Genomic DNA, 18192 nt, shown 5'->3' with positions numbered 1-18192 from the left:
GTAAAATAACCAATTTCTTAATAAGGAATGTCTTACAAATGAAAACACATATACTCTTTGACCAGCAATTCTCCCTGGGAATTTATCCCACATGCGTGGAATGATGTAAGCCTCAGGTTACCCATGGAGCTGGTTTTAATACAGAAAGTGGGTGGGCTCCCTCCCCAGGCCTGGGCAGGCTCCTCACTCACCCTGATGCCGTTGACGATGGCAGCTGCTTTGCTCTCCGCAGCCTCTGGGTTCCCGATGAGGTAATCCCAGGCACAAAACACTCGCCAGCAGAAAGTGTAATTTTCATGGGAAGCGCTGGCCAGGCTCGTGCGGGAGTTCTTCGCCATTCTGAAAAACAGGACCCAGAACAGGTCATCTAGAAGGGAGCCTGAGGAAGAGGCCCGGGCCCCAGGGCCAGGTGCTAGCCCGTGCAGAGCCTCTGGGCGAATCTGCCAAAGGGGGTCCCTCAGATCACTGCTTGGCAAGCAGAGGACAGGTTGGATTCCAGCCCCACCTTCTTCGCAGCCAACTCCTTCAAAGAGGGGGAAAGCTGCCAAAACCCATTACTGAGCCCCTTTGACAAGGAGACCTACTGGCAGGTCACAGGAGGTGCGTGCGCCCTGGGAGCCGGCCCTGTTCTGTCCTTGTGTGCCTGGGATTGTGAATTCAGCTCTTTCCTTCCAGCTGAATCAGTCTCTTTGGAGCTCCTGCTCAGGGACGGGAACCTTCCCCTTCGGTACAGAGCAGGCTGGCCCTGCTTGCACGGGCATTCCTTGAGCTAACTAAGGCAGGAGTCTGAGCCCCTCCTCAGGGGAAGCCCCCTGGCCCCTAGTCTAGTCTCCTCTTACAAGGTTTCAGCTCCCTAGCCATCCAAAGTTCTTGATCCCAAGTTTGCTCCACTTTGCCAATGTAGTACTTAAATTGCAAACCTAGCAAAGAGCTTGTTCCCAAGTGGGGAATGAAGCTGGAGAGAAATCCTCCAAGTCGCTGTGCATCTCCTTAAATGTTTTTTATTTTCCTAAGCATGTCTGTCTGCACTTATCAAGATGCCACAAGCAGCAGGATGACGGATATGAACTGGTAGCATAAACCAGACCATACCAAGGGGGAGCCAAGGGGCTGGGGGCCAACCTCCCCCTGAGGTCCAAGCCTGTGGGTCAGTCTGCATATATCTAGATCCTACGTAGAAGCAGAGAAGGCTAAAGCTGGAAGGAACTGGCAATTTTCTGATGAGAGAAGTGAGCTACTGAAGGCCCCCCAGTGGCCCCCCAGTGGCGAAGAATTCCTAACCCCACCAGCCTGTTTTCTTTTGCATTGCACCCCCTCTCCGTGGTTGAGCTGTGCAAACTACATCACAAGACAGGTGAGCCTGACCTTTTCAGAAGTCGTAGCTAGATCATGGGTAAACGCATGTCTGAAGGGGGATGGTTTGCTTTCTGCAAACTCTGCTCACCTAGATCATATTGCGCAGATCTTTATTAGAATATTTACTATGTTATCTAAAAGTACATTAACTGGTGAGCCAATATGATTCCTTTCTCTCGAGACCCAAGAGAGAACCTGACTTGCATGAAGAAATGTCCAATAGGTGTTGGTTAAAACGAACATATACCTCTTGTAGCCTAAAATGCCTCATCTGTAAAATGGGTATGATTATGCCTTAACTTCACCGGGTTATTGACAAGACTAAATTAGAGCATGCGGGTCATTATTCTGAGACGTTGTGCAGCCATACTTTTTTAAGAGAATGATGAAGCTGTAGGCAAACACTGCCATCCCCACCAGGAAGTACGCCAAGGGCAGCCGGTAGCCGGCTCTTCCGATCCTCCGTTCTCTGCCGTAGTAGCCATAGAAGAGGACTGAGTACTGCAGGTAGCCCTGGAAAGAGAAGGTTTGGTGTCAGGCATGACTCCCAAATCCCAGAAGTGCGGCCCCTTAGCCTCCTCCCTCAAGAGAAGAGCGTGGCCGAGCGTGGCCCTCCCTCACCCCCAGGGACCAGATGGTGTTCAAGTCTTGGGCAGATGCGACGTGCTCCTTGGGGATGGTCTTGCTGGCAGTGCTTCCGAAGGGCTGGCCTGCAATCAGCTGGTGAGAAGGAGAAGAATGTCCTGTGGTCCTCCGCGTGGGAGGGCACCCGGAGAGAAGGGGCGGCTGGTCTCCACGTGCCTGGGAAGATGTCCCAGGGAGAGATCTCCAGTGGGTGGGTTGCTGCTGGATTCTTCTTGATAGAGAGAAACATCAGTGGTCAGCGTGAACTTTTGGAAGACATTCCATATCTGCATGGGTGCTCCCTATGCTAACTTTATAATTTGATTTTCCATTTCTTTTCTTGCTAATGGCCTGTGGGAGTAAAACACAGACTCTAGGGATGGATTGTCACTAGGCTGTAATTTTTTACCCTGGGCAGAATGAGCAGTTTCTCCTGGTTCAGAGAGGAGGTCCAGTCACAGTTCTCTTCTCTAGGGAGATGGGTTAAACGAGGGTGATATCTGTTTCCTGTGGAACGCAAGGTATCAAAGCCACATCCAAAGATTCACATGCGGGGACCCTCTTCTAACCTGTGGGGTTCATTATATAATCACCAACTTCCTCCCGTTTCTATATCCAAGACCCCCTTTTCAGTTCTTTCCTTGCTCCTGCACTCTTCAGCGCTGGCCACAGTTGACTGCTGCCTCTCTAGCCCTCACTGACCTTTGTTTCCCTAGGGCTCTTCTACCTTGGTTTTGCCTTTCTCTCTCTGGATGCTCCTTCCAAGTCTTTTTCTTGAGCTCTCCCTAAATGTCACCCCTTCTCAGCATTCTGCCTTAGGCGCCTTCCCTTTCCACTCTGCACATCTCTCTGCAGATTCATCCACTCTGACAGCATCCACAGCCTTTAGGTGCTAATGGACCAAACAAACAATTCTAATGCCAATTCCCCTTTTGAGCTTCAGAATACGTAATCTACTACTTACGGGCACCTCAGCTAGGATGTTCTACAGGCACCTCTAATGCAACACTTTCCAAATCAGACCTATTATCTTCTTCTAGTCCCCTCTGCCAAAGAAACCACATCCTCATCCTTGGCTAATGGCACTCAGTAGTTGCTGAAGCCAGAATCCAGGGTGTTATCTTTGACTCTTTCTTTCCTTTACCTCTCCCCATATCCAGCCAGTCTCTGGGTCTTGTAAATTGTACCCCCACATCTGTTCACCTCTCTCCACCCCACTCCCCCTCCCCAGTCAGGCCGCCATTATAATCTACTTGGTTTATTGATTGCTCTGGTCTCCTGTTTTGCGCCGCCTCCCGTGTATGCTCCCTCCAGATGATTTTCCTAAAGGAAGATCTGGTCATGCCAGTCCCTTTTGTAAAACCCGTAACGGCGACCATTTCAGCTCACGAGGCCCTTCCCAGGGGCGCCCAGCTCACCTACCTGGGCTTATTCCCTGCCTGCCCTCTTGTCTCCCTCTGGCCCCTCATTTCTCCGCCAACTCAATCCTGTGGTCATTGGGAACTATCCGTGTTTTCCTTACAGACCCCTCTTTCTTCGGTTCCTATCTGAAATCCTTCCCACCCACTCTGCCACAGATACTTCCGCATGCTCAGCCCTCTAATCCTTCCCATCCTGCTCTTCAGGTGTGGTGCTGACATCACTTCCTCAGAAGAAGGGCTCCCGTGGTCCCAGGCTGGATTAGTTTGTAGAATGCGAATGGAAGCAGCTACTCTTACGAAAATGATATTGCTCGTTGAACACTGTGTCTGAGCCCACTTGCCTGATCTCCTTCCGATATTTTGTGGATGGTCCTGCCTGGGAGATGAAGTGGCGGGTGCCTGTGATCCGCCTCCTGTGGTCCTGTCCTGGGGGACAGGGTGCACGGCATGGCAGAGAGGGCAGGTGGGGGTCCCGGCAGCCCAGGCCGGCAGTGGCACGAGGAGGGGACCCGTCCACACTGGCTTTCCTGCTCAAGGCCTGCCCGGGTGTGTCTGGGCTGACTTGTCTTCTCTGAGTGGATTATCGTGGTCACTGGGTTTCTACGATGGCATGGGGGCATGGCCTCATTTACTTTGTGAGGATGAAGTTTAGGTGAGAAATAGGTTTTATTTTAATACAATGTCAGCGAACTATGGCTTGTAGACTACACCTATCCCATCCCTCTTTTTGCAGGACCCAAGAACGAAGAATGGTTTTTATGTTTTAAATGGTTGGGGAAAATAATCAAGGAAAGAATAATATTTGTAACTCATAAAAATGACATGATATGCAACTTCAGGGTCTATAAATAAAGTTATACTGGGACAGGGTCATGCTCATCTGTTAAATATGGCTTATGGCCGTTTTTGCGCAGCAGTGGCAGAGTGGGGTAGCTGCAACAGGGGAGATATGTTTCACAGGACCTAAAATGTTTTTTATTTGTTCCTTTATGGAAAAAATTTCCTAACCCCTGTTTTCACACATGCAATTTCCTTCCCACGAGCATAAGGAGAGTGGTGGCTGCCACTGCTCTTGTACCCCCTTTTAAATGAATGGCACTGTTTCTCCTCCCCAAACAGTCCTTACCTCGGGAATGACAATAAAAGCACCTGTCATTATGGTGAGCACAATATTAACTCCAAATAGCCATCTCAAGAATATGAAGTAGGAAGCAACGCCAGATCCAAAGTGACCTAAAGGAAGATAACGAGAACAATTGATATCAAGTCCTCACAGTGCGAGAAGGTCTCCTTAACGCAACACCGTAATATCTCCTATCGGCAGGACATAGATAAGAATACACCATTATTGTACCAACAGGGTGGTCACAGAAAAAGTAGTTCAGATGGCTCAAGATGCCCATTAATGGATACTAGTTAAATATGAAGAAGAAAATCTTAGTTTGTCTAAAATACGACTGGATAATAATTTCTCTAAATAGCATATTCATCTAAAATGCTCTTATCAGATTTACAATGTTTCATGTATGCTAAGATTATCAGCATCTTTTGAGAATTGGATATATTTATTTTCTATTTTTTATAGTTTTGAATATTCCAAGGATTTTTAAGTACCCTTCACCTAAAAAATAAATTTCTGATGTTAACATTAGGAGAAACTGTGTGAAAGGTGAGTGGGCATGCTCCTTTATAAGGTTTCCAAAATTACTCCAAAATTAAAACTTGTATAAGAAACCCCCAATTTCTATATAGATGAGAAAAGAAGAGAGCATAGAAGTTAGAAAAGGATGCAGGTGACTTTCTAGAGCAAGGAGATTTGAGCCATATTTTTAAAAATAATTGTCATAGGGAAGCGGACTTGGCCCAGCGGTTAGGGCGTCTGCCTACCACATGGGAGGTCCATGGTTCAAACCCCGGGCCTCCTTGACCCGTGTGCAGCTGGCCCATGCGCAGTGCTGATGTGCGCAAGGAGTGCCGTGCCACGCAGGGGTGTCCCCTGAGTAGGGGAGCCCAAGCGCAAGGAATGCACCCCGTAAGGAGAGCCGCCCAGTGCAAAAGCAAGTGCAGCCTGCTCAGGAATGGTGCCGCACACACACAGAGAGCTGACACAACGAGATGACACAACAAAAAGAAATACAGATTCCCATGCCGCTGACAACAATAGTAGCGGACAAGAAGAACACACAGCAAATGGACACAGAGAACAGACAACTGGGGTGTGGGGGGAAAGGGGAGAGAAATAAATAAAATAAATCTTTAAAAAAAATAATTGTCATAATAAACAGGAAAACACTAACAGTGCAAAGAAAGCCAAAAAAATTAATAAACCAGCTAGTTCAATATCATTAAATTAAAATCACTACTAGAATTATCTCTTAGTAAATTTTTAGCTTTCGTTATAATTCTATATGTATTTTTTTGCATAAAATTAGAATTACTCTGCAATATTCATCTTCAGTTATCAATATATTAGCAATGTCTTCTCATGCCCCAAATAATCTATAATATGAATTTTAGTGTGCTATCGAATGGATTTCCCATAATTTATTTAACCTGTCCTCCACTGCTTGACATCCAGGAGTTTCCAGCTTTTCACTAGGATAAAATAACCCTGCAATTCATTTCTGTCTAAGGTTAGGTTTCCTAGAAACAGAGTTTGAGGAAGAGATTCAGTTACACATGGTTTATAGAGGAAAAGGGGTGAGGGAAGGAGGGTAGCAGCGCAGGAGAAGGACTAAGGAAGAGTCCGCTCTCACCTGGAGACCAGCTCCGCCCGATCCCAGGGGAACTCTGGAACATTGTACCACAGAGTCCCTCTGCCAGGGGTCACCTGGCTCTCAGCTATCTAAGGGGTGTCTGGGGGGCGGAGAGGAGGGCTGTGAGGACCTACCATCTCAGGCAAGGTTGGCCAGGGCAGGTCTCTAGAGAAAGGAGCTCAGGGCAGAGGGGCAGGTGTACCAGCCAGGTAAAGGGGAGCTAGGTGGGAGACCAACAGTGCTCACTGCAGCCTTGTCATCAATTTTGTTGTGTTGTTGTCTTTTCTGGTTGTTAAGAAATGGAAGGGCTGTATCAAAGGATATAAACATTCTGAAGACTTTTAGAGCATTCAGTAACTCTCCTCTGGAAACCCTGTCCCAATTTTTATCCTGATGAGCTGTGTACGAAAGTGCTTAAATTCACTTTGTGTTGAAAATATTTGTTCTCAGTTTGTCATCTTTTAGCTTCCTTTATATATATATATATATAAAACGTTTTTTTGTGTAATTAAATATAGTGGTACTTTCTTCACTGATTCCCTCCTTCGATTTAAAAATTAGCCTCTCCATTATCGGGACTTGGAGTTGTCCTGGGTGGTGCTGCAGGGACAATTGCCGGACATTGTAGATCCTCCCATGGCCCGCTGGATGGAACGTGGGAGAGTGTGGGCCATGGTGTGGACCACAGGCCATGGGGTGCAGCGATGCCCAGAGATGTACTCACCAGATGCAGTGGGTGTGTCATGATGATGGGGGAGAGTGTTACTGTGGGGGGAGTGGTGGGGTGGGGGCGGTGGGGGTGAATTGGGACCTCATATTTTTTTAATGTAATATTTTTTAAAAAATGAATAAATAAAATAAAAACAAAAAAAATAAAAAAATTAAAAAAATAAAAATTAGCCTCTCTCCAGTCTGAGATCACATCACCCATATTTTCTTCAATTCTTTCATGGTTTTCTATTTTCTATTTAAGTATTTAGCAATGAATCTAAAGTTATTCTTTAATATGGTTAAATCAGTTGTTTCAGCACAATTTATAGAGTAATTTAGCCTGGCCCAAATAATTATCAAATACTAAAAAACTATATATACTATTATCTGTTTCATTTTTTTTTCTTATCTCTTTGATTTGTCAGTCAGTTCCTACACTATTGCTAAACTGCTTCAAATGTTGAAGCTTTTATAATGTATTTTGATATTTTGCTTATGTAACCTCATTTGCATTAAAAAAAGATTTCAGTTAGTCTGTTTGGTGTTTTTCTTCCATATGAGTTTTCTGGTCATTTTGTCAAGTACAAAAGATGTTACATTGGGGTTTTAATTGGAATTGCATTACATTTGTAAACTGGTTTTGGGAAAATCATCCTCTTCCAACTATCAACGTTCCCACGTCTCTCCACAAGACTTTATATCCCATGGTCCAATTTTTCAGTTTTCTTTACTTCGTAACTAATGATTAAGTTTTTTCTTCATAGTGTGTGTGTATACATGTGCATGTGCAGCCTGAAATGTGACTGTGATTTTAAAGGATATTTATACGTGTTTATTTTTTAGGATATGTTTTCTAAACTTCATTATGAACACGAGGCTTTTTCTATTTTGCACTTTGCAGCTGCGCCTTGCCCTCGCCCTGGTCTGCAGAGTTTCACTTGCTCCCTGCTCTTCCAGGCTCGCACTGTGTCGGGCTGAATGAATGAACTGAGCAGCGGAGTCGCAGCGGAGTGTGGGAAGGCAGATTTGGGGCCGCTTCCCCCGGGGGAGGTGAGGGACAGACATCACGTCTTCCATCTGCTTTGCCCCATGTCGAACACACGCGTGTGCTCTCCTGACCACACACGCGTGAGCTCACTGTGGGTAGGCTGCTGATGCTGCATCCCGCACCCCCTTTCCAGCACTTACTCTCAATTTTCTTTATCCTCATTTCCCAGGGGATGAAGATGACCACAAAGTTACAGGCAAGACGAGCAAATTTCCGCCAGAGCTAGAAAGAAGGGAGCACGGTCAATCCACTTCACAGCTCTGACAGCGGCAAGGAAGAGTGGTCCCAGGGATCCTGCAGGAGGTGGGGGCCCCCATACACCCTCTAAGACCCCAGTTATGGCTTCGGAGGGCCGGAAGCAGCCCTAGGACCTCGCCCATCTTCTCTGCGCTCCTGACTGGGGGGTGGGCACTGGCGGTGATGTATAGTGTCAAGGCTCACGTTCTCCAGCCTCACCGCTTGCCTCATTCCTTCCACTCCAGCTGCGGGGTCTAAAGGCACTGGAAATTACCTGAGGAATTACCAAAGGTGGCTTTGGGGGTGGGGCCCAGGAAACCTGCTTAGCAAACTCCCCATCTGCTTCTAATTCACACCCCTGTTTAAGGGGAGGGGTCTAGCACCTGCCAGACCATGGCCCCATCCCTTCTTGTGCCTCCACACCCGGCAGCATAGCGAGTCAGTTGTAGCCTCTCTCCTGGCCGAAGCTACCAGGGTTGAGGTCTGGAGATATGGCTTGGGCATGTAAGATGCAATTGCTGAAAGCCCAAAACTCAGATTTAGAGACTTCTAGCCTCTGAGACTGAGCCCATAAATTCCTGTGGTTAAACCAACCCATGGCATGGTCTTCGTTTTAGCATCTTGGAAATGTGACACTTCTCAAAGGCAAATAAGGCAAACTGTGTCTTGATACAGACCCTGTTCTCCACTTAAATTGGCGGGCTGTTTATTTTGACTCACAAACAAGCCAGGTTTGTGTTGGGAACAAATGATATTAATATGGAAAGAGGGGTTGCAAATGCCATTACAGCCTTCTGGGCTATTAGACAGCTCATGGCCTGAGGCAGTTATGTAGGCTAATGGAATGCTGGATTTGTCTGCTAAGGCCAGAACAGCTGCTTGTAAATGAAAATGTTTGCATTTCGCCAGGAGTTGAAATTGTTCAACATACACTCCTTACTTAAGAGTCAACCCAGGGAAGCGGACGTGGCTCAACTGATAGAGCATCTGCCTACCATATGGAGGGTCCAGGGCTCAAACCCAGGGCCTCCTGACCCATGTGGTGAACTAGCCCATGTGCAGTGCTGCCGCATGCAAGGAGTGCCCTGCCATGCAGGGGTGCCTCTGCGTAGGGGTGCCCCACATGCAAGGAATGCACCCGACAAGGAGAGCTGCCCCACGTGAAAAAAGCACAGCCCTCCCAGCAGTGAAGCCTCACACACGGAGAGATGATGCAGCAAGATAATGCAACAAAAAAGAGATGCAGTTTCCCGGTCCTGCCTGATAATGCAAGCGGATGCAGAAGAACACACAACGAATGGACACAGAGAGCAGACAACAGGAGGAAAGGGGAAAGGAATAAATAAAAGCAATCTTCAAAAAAAAAAAAAGATCCAATCCAAATTTGCCACTCCCATGAAAACTTCACATGTTCTCAGTAGCCAGAAATAAAGTCTTTCTGTAAACTCCTCCAGCAATTTTTTTTTTAATTTCTCTTGTAATATTTATCATTTTGCCCTGTGGTACCTAAATTTTGTTCACTTGGTTTATCTCCTGTTGAAGAGAGAGGAAGACCACAGCTCCTGATCTTTTATTGTCTATAGTGTCCAGAGTGGGGATGCTCAAGTGTCCTTTGGGGACAAATGGAGTTGGAAAGTATTTGCATCAATGACCCATTGCAAAGTACTTAAGTGTAAGAAGCAATGGGTGGAAGACCTGAGTTCTAGCTCCAGTTCCATGTCATTCTTGCTATGTACCCCTAGAGATTTGATTTCTGTGGGATTTGATTTCCTGACCTGTCCAAGGAGAAGGTAGGATTCAATCAGTGTCATTCAGAGTTCTCTTTACATTTAAAATTGTATGGCTGTTCCCATATGCAGCAGACCAAAGCAGTGCAACTGTGATATGCAGGAGATGAAAGCATCTTCCTCACGGCCTCCAGGGCTTGAGAAGTCCGGGCCTCAGCACTCAGTTTGGAAAGCACTGGGCTGGCTGACCCCTATGCATATTCTGCTGGATTTGCCCAGAGGAGCTGCCTAAATGACCAAGACTGGAGAAGGCATGGGAAAAAACCCAGGCTTCTCAGATGATTTCCACCAAATCACCAGGGCAAAACCTTCAAATGAGTCAAGATTTTAAGAGCAAAAACAAAACAAAGCAAACCAAAAAGAAACAAACTTAAAAGAAATAGATACTAAGTGTGGGCATGGGTTATTTCATTTTGGTTTCTAAAAATAAGGTCATCCTTTCCTCTTTGGAAAGGCTTATATGAATAAATGTCTTCTAAAAACATGCATTACATTTTATGTAAAACAAAGTCTAAAAATAAAAAGGTTATGGTTTATGAAAAATGTATTCATTCATTGGATGTGTTGAGCACCAAGGCTATGCCACCAGTGGACAAGAAATGCAAGATGCCAGCTGGCATGGAGCTTGCTTTCTAGGAGAGGACATGCAGCTGGGACCTGGTCCATCTGGCTCTTGGAAACATGGGGACCAAGAATGGCCTACCTGGGGGGGTAATGTGTGAGCTGAGACTTGATCAAAAGGAATCAATCCTTTCAAAATATATAAATTGGAAGAGGAACTTCAAGGAGGAGATATCAGTCAGTACGAGTCTGTAGGTTGACCTGAGCTGGATATTTTACAGAACAGGATGGAGGTGAGAAAAGTGAGATGAAATCCAATACTTAGGCAGTGGCTGGATCAGGTGGGCTGTGGGAAAGAGTTTGGATTGAATTCTAAGTGTCACGAAAGCCTTTAACAAAACATCAAGGGGTGGCATAAATGGTTCATGGCTACTATTACTGTTTCGAAGATTCCCCTGGCTCCTGGGTGCAGGAGAGTGGAATCCAGGGGGACACGGGACAAAGCAGGAGGGCCTGGCGGGAGGCCATCAGCCTACATGCCATCATGGGCAGGTGCTTTAGCTCCTACACAGAGGAAGAGTTCTCGCCAAATCATGCCATGAGGATCTCAGGACAAAGGACATGGAATTGTAGAGTTCCAAGGAATCTTAGGACACAGTCATCAGGACCACATCACTTTCAAAGTCATTTACCCAGAGCAGGGAAGCAGTTCATGGCAGAAGGCCCCAGGTGACCTGAACGCACCTGCTGGCTGTGGCCCTTGCTGACAGCGGCAGTATTTCTGCCTCTGCAAGCCCTTGGACTTGTGCAGGCCAAGCTGCAGGAGCAGAGGTGATCACCGTTCGGTAACTTGAAGTTAGACATGTTGAAATTATCTGCTTATAAACATGTTGCTATAATGTCGATACTTGTTTAGAAGATAAAGGAAAATAATCGCTTCTCCTATGACTCACACGTTCCCAATAGAGAAATCTTTTTTCAAATAGCCCATTTCAGCCATTGCAAAATATGTAGAATGCAGAGAAATAACAAAGACCTTCTCACTGTATTAAAAGTGAGCACTGGAATATGCTTGTTCCTTTCTCATGACAAGGGATACAGGGCATAGAACCTACATGCATTTGGTGGTTAAGTCAGGAGAGATGCTAGTTCATGCTCTGAAGGGAGAAAAATCCTTTCCCTGCTCTGTTGCATTTGCCCAGGGGCACACAGTTGGTAAGTGACAGTACATGGGACTAAAATCCAAGCTTTGGGACATGCAGACTCTTACCACCCCCGTGGCTCTACAGCTCTTAATGACCGCTGCTCACAACCTGCACGAGTGCAATGGCAAGCACAAGTTCCTGCCCCGGGAGTTGCAGGAAGGAGAGTGGGTGCCCTGTGAGAGCTTTTTACCTCTGCTCCTGCAGCCTGGTAGCCCCGCGTCCTGGTCAGCCTCCCTTCAAACTTCAGCACGATCTCCTTTGCTCGTCTGGCAGAAGAAATAAAGGATGGGGAACGCAAATATATCGTACTTCCAATCCCGGCAAAATGGGTGAAAATGCAGCTGGGGCAGGGAGCCAAGTGGCCTAGGACGACACGCTGCGGAAGGGGACGGCTCTGCAGATAGTTCATCTTCTGACTTTTGGGAACCAGGAAACTCCCTTAAAAATATTTTCTTCAACATTTAGTGAGATGAATCAATAACATATAATGAATCTATACCAAAATGAGTTACATCTAAATTTCTACAAGCCCTTCCCTGATTCTGGAAACATCAGCTTTGGGACTGCTGGTAGGAAGTGCTAGCGGCTCACCTCCTGGTCTTATCTTAACAACCTCCCCGCTGCAGTCAGTTCTTTGGAGGCAAAAGTCAGGCCTAGCTTCAGAGAATCTGCTTCAATTAATGTGAGAAGGAGGTTCTGTCTAAACTGCCCAAACAAGCTAGGGACCCAGTGACCCACCACTCAGCTGCATTGACCTGATATCTCTGCCTAAGTGGTGAATACTTGAAAATGGCCTGAATTTGTTGGGATAGATGATTTTAAATGCACACCTAAATGAACAACAGGATTGGAAAACAAATGTTAGTCCCGTAGGACAGACTGATTCCCAAGACTCATGAGAGATGACTGCCCTGTTCACTCCATCCCACTCAGTGTGGAGAGCCATAGTATCTACCCAACAGTCGGCTGCCCTCTGCTTGATCACACTCAGTGTCGAAGAACCTAGTTCTTCTGAACCAGTCAAGTCTGTGAGTTTGACCAGTTTGCTTGTTAGGAAATTCTTGCCGGTGCTTCCCAAGCAGCCTCCTACCCACACTCACTCATTTAGAGCCCTTCCTTGGGAAACAAGGACCAAAGCAGATCACTCTTCAGACAAGGGTGGCCACCCCAAAACATGCCCTGAGAGCTGGGTTTTGGACCTCTCTGCCCCCATTGCAATAGCTCTACATCCACAGCCCCACATCCATAGCCCAGCCGGTACACTGCTTCACTCTGGTCTGACCAGAAAGGCAGGTAAGGGTGAGGGTTATGTAAAAGCTGCTGGGAGCATATATCAGAAATGGGTTGGCTTTTATCATACGAACGTATTAGGTTAAAAGTGTATAGTTCCAAGGCCATGAAAATGTCTAAATCAAGGCATTATCAGAGATGCTGTCTCACCGAAGGTCGGCTGCTGGTGATCCTGGACTCCTGCCACATGGCAAGACACAGTGGTAGCTCTGGCATTCCGGCCGCCCGCCTTCTGCTCCAGGCTCACTTTCTCCACGAGCTCAGCTATGAGTAATCAGGCATACGGCTCATCTCTCCCTCTCCTCGAGGCCTCTTCTCAGCCTCACGGGGACCTCTTTCTGTGCCTTTGGGCTCTGCTGATTCCAGCCTCTGGCCTCTGAGACCTCTCTCTTGGTCCCTAAAAGTTCCTCTGTCTCTGCTGCTTTTTCTCTGTGTGTGTCTCTGCTTTCAGGCCTCCATTCATAAAGGACTCCAGCAAGAGGACCAAAACCCACCCTGGGTCATGCGTCCCTAAAGTGATCCAATCAAAGGTCCCCCACTGAATCTAATCCAATCAGAGGGGCCCAAACCCACCAGAATGGATTAGCTTTAAGAACATGACCTTTTATGGGACCCACAAAAAGCTTCAAACTGTCACAATGTCCGTGCCAGTCCATGACCACCACGTGTGGGCCATCTTTAGTAGAGCTGCAGGCTGCATGTGGCCAAGAGGTAGGAGCCTGGCAAAGTCAAATAACAACTCATTTTATTGATTGATTTATATCTTTTTTTCTGCATACATTTTCTGTGCACCTATTTTGGGTCAAACACAGAGGTGCATAGAACCAAGTCTCTGCTCTGGAAGAGCTCACTACCCAATAGGGATGAAGGAATCTCAAAGAGACAACAACCAGTAGGAGCAGGGATGTGGTAAGTGCTATGACATGGAGGTGAGTGGGGGTGGAGGTAGCTTGGGGGGTAGTCAGGGACCACTGCTGATCCCGCCAGTCCCGGCCCTTGCTTCCCTACAGGAGAACCAGTGCATGCTGTGTCCCCCAGACAGCAGACTTTTGCTCCAGACTCAGGGCTGCAGCTCCTTCATTTATCAGTGCCCAGCAACGCTTCCTTGATTCCAGAGCAGTCAGGGCTCAGCGCTTTCCGAGGCACCAGGATGAGCCTCAGTAGGTCCAATTAGTGAGGTGTTGCTCCAGCAGCTTCTCAAGGTGGCAGAGAGGAGATGTGTGTGACAAGGGGATGGCAAATGGAGGTGCTGAGAGGCTGAGCCTGGCCTGTGGCCCGGCGTGGTGTCGGTCACCTCACCGCACACGGCGCACAGCCTGACTTGTTCTCTTTTACTGAAGTGCCTCGACAGAGAAGTCATCATTTGTTCTGCTTCTCCCTCAGGGCTAAAAAGGGCTTAACTTCCACTGTTCTGATAACCACTCGCCATTGCCTGATGGTTTTTAAAGGTTCTAATAGAACATACACGTCTTTCTCAGCTGAATTGCTCCAGCAATTCCTTTGGTTAAGTCCCTATGTTTCCAAAGAATAGCACACTTGGAGTCAGAAAGCTCAGGTTTAAGGCTCAATTCCAGCACTCTGAATCTGTGCATCCTTGGATAAGTCACTTAACATCTCTGAGTATCAGTTTTCTCAACAGAAAAATGGTGCTATGCCATCCTTACTCAAAGCAATGGAAGTGATGAGAGCGCATAACGGACATGGAAGGCAGATAAAGGACAATTAATTGGAAACTTCTGATAGTGAAAATTATGGATGAATTTAGCTCTCTGTCAAAGTCACCCGAGGGGCAGGCTGTGTCCCTGGTCAGGCTGGAAGACTGTTCTGGCCAGGGGAAGTGCCCAGCCGAACAGGTGGTGGACAGCATGAGAAAGGGTGAACTGCTTGGCCTCTAGAAGGAGGCAACCAAGAGCGAGATATGACAGTGGTTCTAGAGCTGTCCACTCAGTGGGTGCCCTGATGATCTGTGCAGGGTCTGCTTTGCAGAAAGTCCACCCCTAGGTCATGGAAACTCAATGGCCCTTGGCCTTGAAATAATCCCATGAGCTCCCCTCGCTGCAGTTCCAGGCACCAACCCCATCCATCGGCACTCACCTGGAGTGGGTGACTGCTGTGTAACAGGTACAGAGCCAGGGACATGCTGTCTCTCATGTCACCCTTCAGCAAACTTTTCCAGGGGATCTCAAACTCTAGCATGCAAACAAGTAAACCCGGTGCTTGCTTGAAATGTGTAGCTATGGGCTGCCTCCCCAGTGCCTGCTTCCGTGGGTCTGAGGGCAGCGGGGGCTTCTGAGCTCACGATGTCCTCTGAATGCTTAACACTCCACAGTTTTGGAAACAGGGCTGCGGGAGCCAGGCGCTATTTCTCACCATCACTTTAAGAGAGAGGACCTGGTATTTGTAGAGATGGAGAGAAGTAGGCAGTCTCACCCGGCTGGTGGAGGAATGTGGTAGTATTTAAATTCAGGCAACCTGCCTTCAAATCTTTTCCACTTAACTATTCACTTGACAGCCTGTCTAGTATGATTCTCGGTATCATAAAATCTGTCTCCCCATAGGACTTTTTCCCCACCATGGGAGGTAATACCTGAGCAGCGAAAATGAACACCTCTTTTCGTTCTGGCAAAAACCCATGTCTCTTGTGAATTTGACTAGCCTATTCACTTCTGGAGACGATGGTAAATAAAATCTAGTGTTTGAGATAGAACAGCCAAAACTCTGCCAAAGCACACGCACACCAACACACACCAGCAGAGTCTGGCTGCCTTTGAGGCTCTGTCTGGGCACCCAGCTGGCTCCCCCCGGCATCTCTGAGACTTCTCTACGTCAGGTCAGGAGTGACCAGCCAACCCGTCCCACATGGGGAGGGAAAGGCTAGTGGAGACTATCAACTATAGCCGGTGAGTCTCTTACCTCAGAGCCTTTAGCTTCTGTCCCATGGGCCAGGGTCTGCACCGAATATTCGCCATGAGATCTTTCTGGAACTGTATATTTTGGAAGATTTGTTCCGGATCATTACTGTCCCCTGTTTCATCAGCATTAAAGCTGTCGTCCAAGGTGCTGAATGGATCAGAACAGGGAGGGGGAAATCTGATTAGTCCATTCCTCCGCTTCCGTGAGGTGCTTCTTGTCCCAGGCAAGATCAGTCCCTGGTTTCTCCAGGGCCCCGGGGTCATCTGGACGAAGTGTGTGTGTTTGAGGGGTAGGGGCGCAAATTCGGGGGGTCGGGGAGAGAACTTGCAGTGTCGGTAGCCCATTGAAACACGCTTATTGGATTTTTGTTGTTACAGGGCTAGTGTAAGGAAATGGTTTCTCAGGATGAAAGCTATTATCAGGAGATGTCATAAAGAAGAAAAGAGGGTGCGTATTTACGATTCCTGGATAGTGGCAAAACAATTTCTTTTGCAGGCTCATTGAATAAATGAGCTAATTTTAGAGGCACAACTACTCCTTGTCCCCCAACTCCGAAGGTAAAATAAATAAAAACCAAACTTCTTTTACCCAGAGACCCCCTCCCCATACTCCCTCATTCATCTGAAAACTTCAGTAGCTGAGGAAGAACCAGGCAGCAGTTTCTATTGATACCACCTACAAAGAAGAAATTAGCTAAGCAAATATACATAGGAAAACATTTCAGGGAACTCTTTACTTGCTAGAATAGTTTTCCAATATGTAGCAATGCTTATTCCCAGTAATAATTAATGTGCTAATTCCTAGGCAACTTTTCAGGAGAAAGTAAGAGTGCTTTGCTCTGGATATTAGGGCAATGATAAACTCAAGAGTAAGAGAAAATATTTCCTTTGTTATTCTCTAATTCAGATTACTTTTCATTACTCAAAGGAGAATTTTCCCCCATCTCTCCAAATTAACGAGGTTTTATTATCCCTTTACAAATATTTAACAGATTCTGGTAGCGTTTATTCTCTTCTCATCAGCCTAGAGCATTTTCCAGCAGACGCCTTATTTATCCTAAAGAATGTATTTCATGCTCTCTCTTGACGCTGCTGATTGAGTGCTCAGAGAGGAAGCAGAGAAAGCCCGCCGTGGGCGTGCCCAGCGGTCAGTCGGCGGGGGCTGGTTTTGGAGTGTAATCCCTTCCTTGGTCGAGGAGCAGCAGGTGCAGTGGTTGCTCTTTTTCTGTGCACTACCCAGGCTGCCACCCCAGCCGTACCAAAACCTTGGGCAAATGAGTTTCCGAGTTCATTCTGGAAGAGAACCGAGCAGGACGGGGCCCTTTCTCTGTCCCCTGGTCAGACCCAAGCCAAGCCCAGGTGGCCCGGGCTTCCCTTCGTCACACACCTGCCGATGGGCGGGGAGGCTCACCTGAGCAGCAGAGACTCCTGGTAGAGGTAGCGCTGGCTGGCGTTTCTCCGGATGGTTCTATAGCTCTGAGGGGCCTTTGAGGGCTTCATGGGCGACAGGCAGGGGGCTGGGGAGGCGCAGGCAGGGGCCGCTGCAGCAGCGGCTGCTCCGCTCTTCCACAGGACCGCGCTCCCTCCAGCTCCTGCAGCCACAGGGCCGCGCTCCCTCCAGCTCCTGCAGCCGGGGCAGCCAGGGGGCCGCTCATGCATATGTGATGGTAGGTGGCCGCGTGGCAGCGATTGGCTGGAGGCTGCGGGACAGCCAACCGTGGGGGGCGGCGGCCAGGGGCCGGGGATCCCTCTTGCCAGCCAGACGATCCCACCCGCCACTGCTCTGAGCCCAGATGGGGCTCTGCGGTTTGCACGGCACTTCCCATCACCGCTGAGGTGCGCACAGCCCTTAGGGAGCAGGCGAGGCAGGGCTTGCTTTCCCTGTTGTTCTCTCTCCAGAAAGAGGCTTAGCCAGAGGAAGACCCTGGCTCTGTGCACACAGCAGAGGCCAGCGAGACACATGGTCGTTGCATTTATTTGTATTTATTTTTTTCTCAACGTTGTTTCACTTATGCAAAAAGTCAAAGCTGCCCCACCGTGGACCAGTCCCTTCAACACTCTCCTAGCCCGGACTGCCAGCTTTCTCCAACTGCTGGAGCGCCCGCCTCTCCCGATAGACTTCTCCGCTGCACCATTTGGAAGCCGGCAGCAGGAAGACTGAGGCGCCCCCGAAGGCTTCAGCAGGACACCGGGGAGAAGCAGAATTCACATGCCACAGCGTCTGCCGTTTACCACCTGCAGCCACACGGACGATCGCCCTGAGACTGAGGATGAGGGAAATTAA

The 18192-nt window shown here is 47.9% G+C and overlaps 1 protein-coding gene across 1 annotated transcript in view; it reads right to left on the bottom strand.

The window, feature by feature from the left end:
- Positions 1-17408, bottom strand: part of TMC3 (transmembrane channel like 3) — a 40404-nt gene extending 22996 nt beyond the window's left edge. Inside the window, exons 1-8 of the mRNA XM_004447704.3 lie at positions 17320-17408; positions 15910-16056; positions 11897-11972; positions 8057-8138; positions 4528-4634; positions 1978-2076; positions 1727-1869; positions 192-339 (exon numbers count right to left, since the gene is read on the bottom strand). Coding sequence (XP_004447761.2) covers positions 192-339; positions 1727-1869; positions 1978-2076; positions 4528-4634; positions 8057-8138; positions 11897-11972; positions 15910-16056; positions 17320-17408 — 891 coding nt within the window. The remainder of the gene's footprint in view (positions 1-191; positions 340-1726; positions 1870-1977; positions 2077-4527; positions 4635-8056; positions 8139-11896; positions 11973-15909; positions 16057-17319) is intronic.
- Between the last annotated feature and the right edge of the window lie 784 nt (positions 17409-18192).

The sequence above is a fragment of the Dasypus novemcinctus genome, chromosome 3 (assembly GCF_030445035.2).
Source record: "Dasypus novemcinctus isolate mDasNov1 chromosome 3, mDasNov1.1.hap2, whole genome shotgun sequence".
Lineage (NCBI taxonomy): Eukaryota > Metazoa > Chordata > Mammalia > Cingulata > Dasypodidae > Dasypus > Dasypus novemcinctus.
Note: the sequence above shows the minus strand (reverse complement) of the source record. Positions and strands in the feature narration are given on the sequence as shown.